General features: G+C 38.1%; 1 protein-coding gene across 1 annotated transcript; it reads left to right on the top strand.

Moving 5' to 3' along the window:
- Nucleotides 1–571: 571 nt before the first annotated feature.
- On the top strand, nt 572–4,886 carry LOC306956906 (glutaredoxin-like protein C5orf63 homolog; the record flags this gene model as incomplete). Its single annotated transcript, XM_079548241.1, has 3 exons — nt 572–685; nt 3,925–3,981; nt 4,707–4,886. The coding sequence occupies 3 exons, from the start codon at nt 572–574 to the stop codon at nt 4,884–4,886; spliced, it is 351 nt and encodes a 116-aa protein (XP_079404367.1).
- Between the last annotated feature and the right edge of the window lie 3,575 nt (nt 4,887–8,461).

Raw genomic sequence — 8,461 nt, 5'->3', positions numbered from 1 at the left:
TAATTTGCTGTTGCAGGAGGGACTCGGTGATATGCATGCTTTCATTATACTTTCATTAACTTTTTACAAAGTTAAATTGTCTTAGCTGCAGCATTTTATTTGCTGCAGGAAGCATTATTTTAATATTCTGATTAGGTATAGATTAGTCTTTTGATGGAATAATTTTAAGTAGAATATGTCAAGCACTGCAGCAAGATTACTGAGGTTCAAAGCATAGCACTTTGCCTTTGGTTAATATCACATAATTCTTACTAGCGTATGCCAAGTTGAAACTGTTATGCATTTATGTCAGTGTTTGTAATACAGAATTTAAAAGAGGCATTTCAGCAAGGAAATATATATTTGTTAATGGAGCTGCAATTCTTGAGCTACTTCAAACTGCTTCTGGTCTGTCACAGAGTTTTTCTGATTAAAAAGCAGTTGATCTGTGAACATAGAAGTGCTGGGAAAATGGTTTGATTGTATATTTTAGAGCTGTTACTGAAGAACCACATTAAGCTTTAAATTGAACTTCGTTACTTATACCAGAAAACAATTAAAGCATATGTTTTATTTTTGCCTTAGGAGGACAATGATATTTTGTTTTCTAAGCAGAACAGTGCAACTAGCAAGTACATCCATTCTACCGGGAAGACAACTCTGTTCAGCTCGCACAAATAAGCCAGTATTGACTCTGTTCACCAAGGTAAAAGTAGTTTTCAGAATAAAGCATCAATATACACAAATCCTAGATGAAACGACTTGACCTTTTGTGTAGTTTTGGTCATTTGCTTTTAGGGTGTTTTTTTACTCTTGGCTTTACAGCACTTTCACAAGCAAGTAGTTACAAGCAACAAATGGAGATTTCAGGACTATTCAATCTCAGTGACACTGTGGTCCATTTTCTAGTAGAAAATTGTTCTCTAACTGCTAGTGTTTCATCCTGGAAATGGACATCAAAGATGAGTTTTCGTACCTAATCTGTTCAAGACAGGCAGAGTCAAAATAGGCTCTTCGAAGCACTCATTTAATTTCACTGCTATATTTGAGACTGAAAATATATCAGAGTAGTACTGATAGTATATGAGGAAAAAGAAAAGTCTGCTATCACCCTTTCTTTTGCTTTACTGGCTCTGTAAAGCTAACAGGAATAAAATGGAAATAAACTTTTGTTTGGGGTATAGGCTGTTAGGATTCTTAAGCACGTGTAGGAAACAGGTGTGATGAGCAAGAATGGTCATCTGTGAGCTACTGCCTTCCACAAATTGTTACTAAGAATCTGCTATATCTGCAGAGGTCTTTTTCACTTTCAGACAGAATGGCACGCTGCAGTTGACTATGTTTAGTCATTACATAATTTCTGAGGCTTTTGGTAGAATAATGTTAAATGCAAAGCACTGAGAATGTTGATATCAGTATGGCAGTACTTGTTGGTTTTGGGTGAGATTCATATGATTTCCTCTTCCTGAACAATGTTTGTTCATTCCCTTCCTAGCTGTAAAAGAGTGTTTAAACTGTGTAACAGAGGAATAGATTTTAAAAGTCCTCATCAGTTGTTTCCTAATTAGTGGAATGCATTCTTTAAGGATGGTACTGTACAGCTTCCTTCTCTCCTTGCCTGATTCAGCATGAATTCATTCACAAAGCAAGTGTGATAAGGTAGGGAATAATGAGCTTGGCTTTGGATTAATAATTGGGAAGAAGCTCCTTTGTATGATATTGTGTCACAAAATCTTAAACTAGTAATACTGTATGAAATAAAAATTTCTGGGTGCAGAGTTCAAGTAGCTCTCTAAACTGTCTTCTCTGGCTGAATGTGTTTTTAATGTAAAATGTTTTTCATGTCTCGTATCACTGTCAGTTGCAAAGAAGAAGGCAGACTGCTTTAAACTAATGACTGCTTCTAGTTTATACTTATTAATTGCATTTCTCCCTCCTTCCAATTTTTAAGAATGAAAAGAAAAGAGGAAGAAAAGGCAGGAGAGAGCTATGGCTTCTGTGACCACATTACACTAGTAGATGCTAGCATTGCCAAATGGTCTTTCCCCTAAGAGGCTTTGTTTATGCCAACACAGGCATTCATGCAACAGCTGCTCCAGGTTTAAAAAAAAAAAAAAAGAATATTTTTTTTTGTAGTGTTACTGTAAGTCAAATCAGTTTTCATGCCTAGTTTTACCATGTAGCTGTATGAGTGCTTATGTTAGTACAAAAGAAGTGGTGGCAGGAACTAGGCATGCTTCCTTCAGCTTCAGTGTAAAACTGCAGATGGAGTATGCCACACAAATGAGCATTGTCTATAGAAATAAAACTTTCCCTCCCAGCATGTGTACTGTCAAACAGATCCAGCTAATAATACAGCACAGGTCCCTTTGAAAAGGGATTTTTACTGTGTCAGCAGTAGGAATCCCACTTGCTGCAGTAAGGTACCTTTCAGATGGGGGATTGTGTAAGACAGCCTCAACCAGGCAGCCCTATTTATCCTATCACAGAATATATATTATATATCCTATTACAGAATAGGATAAATCCACGGCAGAGACCTACTATTGTACTAAGTACTGAAAAATGTATGATAATATAAGTAGACCATTTAAACTGATTTAACTGTTAGTGGAGTTAGTTCATTGTCTGATTCCAAACCAGTGCCAATCATATTAGTACTATGCAGTACAAACACTTGCCTTTCATGCAGGAAAGCAAAATATATTCTTTGCTGAAAATCAACTTAGTTTTTAAAATGCTTTTGTGTGACTGTTAGAAAGTTTACCACAAACCTAGGAAAATTAAGAACATCCTAATAGCACTGCAAAGAGGCTGGCTCTTCGAACTGAGTGTGAAGGAGTGATGTGAAGAACTGATGTGCAGGATTCTGGAGCATTTCTTTCGGTCACTGATATGCACTTTATGGTCTCTAATATATTGATCTATCCAAAAGCCGCAAGCAAAAACCCAGAACTGTTGATGTTTAGCATCTTGCGTAAGTTTTCAGAGTATAAGGATATGTCCCTGCATGAAAAACAGTTTAGATGGATCTGAATTGAAAGTAGAGTATTTAATCCAGATGAGTTAACATATGGGAAGTAAGAGATAGCTCTATATTTAAAGAAGCCATAGAAAGATTTTTAAGTGGGAAGGAGTAGGTCTTTTCCAGCTGTAAGTGATGTTTCGTGACAGAAGAACGTCTGTGTGTTTTGCTGTGTGAATTATAGGCCAAATTCTGCTGCTACAGATACTGAAGCAGCATGCCTTCATGTGAGTCACTGTTTCACGTGAGCGGTGCTCTGACAGTCATGATACATTATCAGCAGAAGTCAGCTGATAGCTACAGAGGAAGTCTAGGGAATTTTCAGAAAGGAGAGGTTTTCTTGAACCCCATTGCAGGTCAGAGCTGTTTGCCAGTTCACTCTGCTGGAGGTTTTTTGCCCTCCTAGCTGTGCAGGTTGGGAGGTATCATGTTTAATTTCTATCAGACATTGTCAGCCTGTGTCATTCTATTTGAACTCACTGGTGACTTGATCTGTAGTGGAACAAAAGTTACTCATGTGAGTCCCTCACTTGCTCCACTTCTGACTAGAGCATTATGGGCAGTTGTTTCCAACTGGAGATGGAAGCGCTTTTACCTGCAGCTGCTAGCCAGAAGAAGGGATGTGTTTATGGCCTTATAAACCATAATGACCTTCTAAACCTTTGGAATAGCAGTTGAAAAATGTTAATTTGTAAGAAAAATAACAGCAAATGTATGCTTTTTGTCGGTGAAGCAAGAGTTATTTCTTTTTGTCCATGCTGCAAGGATAAAAATTTAGAAAGCCTTAAGACGTGAGAGAAATGGCGGAGGGAAATGATGTTTGCAGTAATGATCACATCTGCCTGTTTTGCACTTTACAGTGCAGCTAATTTATGTGTTTTACTTTGTGCTTCATGATGGTCTCAATTTTTCCCCTTTAGAAACCTTGCCCTCTTTGTGATGAAGCAAAAGAAGTGCTTGAGCCATATAAGAGAAGGGTAACGTATTGCAATACTGTATACATTTCATATAGAGAAAAAATAGTTCATGAGGGTTCTTTCTTTGAGAAAGAAAATTGCTTGGATTTATTTGCATCCATTATGCTTTCATGGGTGACCTCTTCAAGACAATTTCAGCACTGATTTCCATAAAATTCATTATCCAGAAAACATTTTGAGACCATGCAGCTCAAGTAAGTATTGGCAAATCAAACCATCATACATTTAATTGCAAAAGTTTTTAAAACCACTGCACTTGTAAATACTGTTTCCTGTCTGACAGGAGTTTACAATTTTTATGGGGCAGGTGATGATAACATTTGGGAAAAAACATTTTGGTAAATAGGGCTTCAAATGTTTCAACTGTATTTAAGGACAGTTTTTACTGTTCTTTGCCCTGGGAAGAAGTTGTTAATAGTAGCGTTTGAAAGGTACTGCACTGTACTGCTTGACACTTTGTTGTAGCTAATATTCAAAGGAAACGGGTTCTGTACAGGGGATCAAAAGTACCTTTCTGAACTGGAGTGAGTCCTTTGCAGATGCATAGCTAAAGACTGTGGCTGCATACATTTTGTTGCCATAAAATGGGCAATTTTTTGCAATATAGAAGAATAAATCCAGAAGCATAAAGTGAACCTTCTTTCATTTCTGAAAAAGAATCTTGATGCAAAGATAAGCCACTTTTCCACTGTAGTATGTAATGACATATTTCTTTTCTGTCACAGTTTATTTTGCAGGAGGTGGATATTACCCTTCCGGAGAACTCGTCATGGTATAATAAATACAAATATGACATACCTGTTTTTCATTTGAATGGGAAGTTCTTAATGAAGCATCAAGTAGACATTCAAAAGTTTGAGGACCAGCTTACAAAGCTGGAGAAGCATAATGATGGAAACCATTGAAGAAAATACGGTTGTTCCAATGTGGTTCTGAAACAACTGTGCAAAATAAATGGTATGAAGAAATAGTACTCATTATCTGGCCTTACTTTTCTTAGAACTTACTGTACCTATGTTCTTAAAAAAATTGGGTGACTCATATTCTGTTTTGTATTAGTCATTCAGTCCAGCTGCCTCAGTAGCAACTGTAGAGAGCATCTGCTGTATTCCTAGACTGTGGCTTTTCATTGATAGAATAAATGTTGCTCCATAGCAGCAGAGAAAATGAAACGTGCTTTGAGATTGTTAGTATGTGTAAGCTGCAGGTCTGTAAGAGACATGAAGTATAGGAGTCTGTCCCAAGTGCTCATTTTGAAGCGGAGAAGAAGGCTGTAAGTGTGCTGTAAATGAAAAGGACACTTGATTAAAGGTGGCATATTCTCAATGAAGGAGAGTTGTACCTATAGAATAATCAGCACAATTTGATGAAGCTATTATTCATACATAAACAGTTGAGTGTTTTTTTTCTCATGGGGTGAACATGTTGCACTTAAATACATTCTGTCTTCTACTGCAAGCTTTGAGCTCCTCAGTACTAGAGTTACTCCCCATCACAACTGAGAAAGAAAGAAGGGAATGAAGTACAATAGAGCCAAACAAACAGGATCTGCAATGAAAGCAACATTTATTAGCTCCAAATTAATTTCTACTAATGTCATTAATTTCAGACTATAAAGAGGTACGCAAGAAGCCCAAAGAGCTTATTTTAAAATTTTCTGGCTTAAAATAATAGGATTTCTCCATTAGTTTCCAGTTACATTCTTTAAAAACAAACAAACAAACAAAAAAAACCCATAAATTAGTACACTTTTGGTCTCCTTAGAGATACTTCTGGCATATTTGTCCAACATTACAAACCAAGTGAGCAGAAAACTTCTTCCTCTTACTGTATTATGAGAACGCTGCTTGAGCCTATGAGCTAGGGTTCTGTGGTAATTCAGTCCACTCTTTATACTTCCTAACAGAGAGGAGTCACATTTCTGTTCACTCTACAAGACAGCTGTAAATCCATTTATCATTTGGCAACAGTAGCCTTTTGTGAAGGGCTCTGCAGTTCTTTTAGTGTGTCATTGGCAATGAAAATATGTATGGTAATCAGAGAATGCCTATGTTAAATATATTTTTCAGAAGCAGGAGAAAAGCAAAAGCTCAGCTGTTCTAAGGTGAATGGTCTGTAATAAACACTGAAAAAAAGTCAGCTTAAGGTCTCCTTGATAGAACCTTCTAAACATAAACTCATACATATGTGCTGCATTTCTGTTCTTTTCTATCACATGTTCTCTATTAAAAATGTAAGCAAGGATGCTTAGCAGATACAGTCTTCAGAGAGGGAAGAATCCAGACACAGAGCTCAGTAAGAACAGCAAGCTGAAATTCACTGAGATGCATTACAGCTTCAGCTCTTAGGGTATGGTTGAATAACAAAACAGCTAATCCACTCATGTGAAAATGGTAGTCCCACTATCAGCCCGTCCTGCGGTGTCATCTTCTATCGACTACCCAATTCTGGTGGATTCTGCTAGAGGAAAGCTTTCTGGGCATCAAAGGGTGAGAAAAATCTTTTTTCCAGTTCAGCAACTTGAGTGCACTCTGCAAGGGATCTGAAAATATCTGAGAATTGCTAGAAGAGAGAACTGTAAGTTGTGGAGATTGTTTAAAATAATAATAATAATTAAAAAAAAAGATGGAATTTCTTAGGAATAAGTGACTGAACCCAAGTAACCAAACAAAATATTAAATGTAATGTTTTCACCAACAGGAGGAAAAAAGAAATGTGGAACCTGTTACAACAAAATGCTGCTTGCATTGTGTGCTGCCGCATAGTGTTGCCCTACCCACAGTGCTTTTCACCATTAAAACGAACACAGGTCCCTAGAGACAAAATCTTCCACACTTTCTACAGTTTATAATGCTGTGAGTTTGTCACAGGGTACCATTAAATAATACGTCTGAATTATCTCTTGTGTCAGCAACCAAATGCCAAGATCTTTCTTTGTAATTTGGGATGGTTTCAGGTAGCCTGGATTTTTCCATGCTGAGAATCTTGTAATGAGATAACTGACACACAGTGCTTTTCAAGTATACTTCAAATGATTTTCTAAAATACACCATTATTATCTCAAAGATACACAGGACAGAGGTCTTGCCCCATTTCCCAAAACACATAACTGACAGAGGCTGGAATAGCCATCGGAGAGCAATTTTCCTTTAGTTTTAATAAGCTCTGTTTTTGTGGGGGAAAAAAAGGAAACCAAAAGCAGGTTACCTCATTGTCCTTATTCATCCAGGCTGTGGAGGTTCTCTTCTGTAGTCCAGGCAGATTTTCTTCCACTTTACTTTGTGACATGGATGGTAACATGAATTTTATAATAGCTTTTGACTGTGGCTTAGCCTTTATCAGTTGGATGGAGATTTTCTATTTTTGCTGTGGGTTCTAGTGGTGTATAATATAGAGAGGGGTGACTGCCTCTTCCAGTTTTCTTCCAGTTCAGAATCAAATGCAGCCCTGTCTTACGCACACCTAATCCTATTTTTCTTGTCAAGGAGAGGTTGTCATAGACCTCTCTGCCAGCAGCAGGCCTTGACTCTGTTTGGTATGGAAATATCAGTTCCAGCCACCCAACCTCAACCACCACCCCATCCTTTCAAAGCCGAACATGGGATATAATGCCAGAGCCTTTCAGCAGTGTAGGAAAACATGCTGTTGTTCTTCTGTTTCAAGGTAGCAGAAGCTCTGTTGGACACAAAGATGAAAACAGATCATTAATGTGGAGTGCAGGCTTGCACATCTCACAGAAGTAGTGGACCTGCAGTCATTTCCAGGTGAAACCCCACTGGACAGGGTGATGGGCAAGAGGCTGGTAGTTCATTTTGGACCACATGTGCTGCAAGGTTCTCACTGCAAGTTTAGGTTCTGTCAAGGTTGCAGATGTTAGTTTCTTCTCTTACCATCATCATTCTCCTTGACCAGGAGATCCTTGGCGGACCAGAATTTTGCCTCAAATAATTAACTGTTTCCCATTTCCTTTGATGTCCAGGGAGACTAAATGGCATGGTGTTGCTGGGTCTGTTGCTTTCATCTTCCAAAAACAAGAAGGGAAGGAACAAATCATACGTAAACTTTTTTTTTTCTTACATCCTATTTCTGGCCAGTTGAAAAGTGCATACACAATGTCCAGTCTTCCTCCAGTAACTATAGTTTGCAAACTCCCACCAAGCTTACCCTGTTATCTGTTCAACTTCTCCAGCTTTTTGTTGATGTCTTGACACAGCACAGCCCACAAATGGGATGGCCTCATTTGAGAAGGGGTGGTGGTGTGACTCTCTATGTTAAAGTCTACTGTGGTGTTGATGAGCTTGGGGCTGGGAGTAATGAGATTGAAACTATGGCTAAGCATCAAAGGCAGGGCCAACAAGGTGGGCACCCCAATGGGGATCTGCTGTAGACTGCATAACCAGGATAAAGAGACAGAGGCATTCTACAAACAGCTGGCAGAAGTTCATAGAATCACAGAATAGTTTGAGTTGGAAGAGACCTT

This window comes from Tetrao urogallus, assembly GCF_951394365.1.
Source record: "Tetrao urogallus genome assembly, chromosome: Z".
Classification (NCBI taxonomy): domain Eukaryota; kingdom Metazoa; phylum Chordata; class Aves; order Galliformes; family Phasianidae; genus Tetrao; species Tetrao urogallus.
Note: the sequence above shows the minus strand (reverse complement) of the source record. Positions and strands in the feature narration are given on the sequence as shown.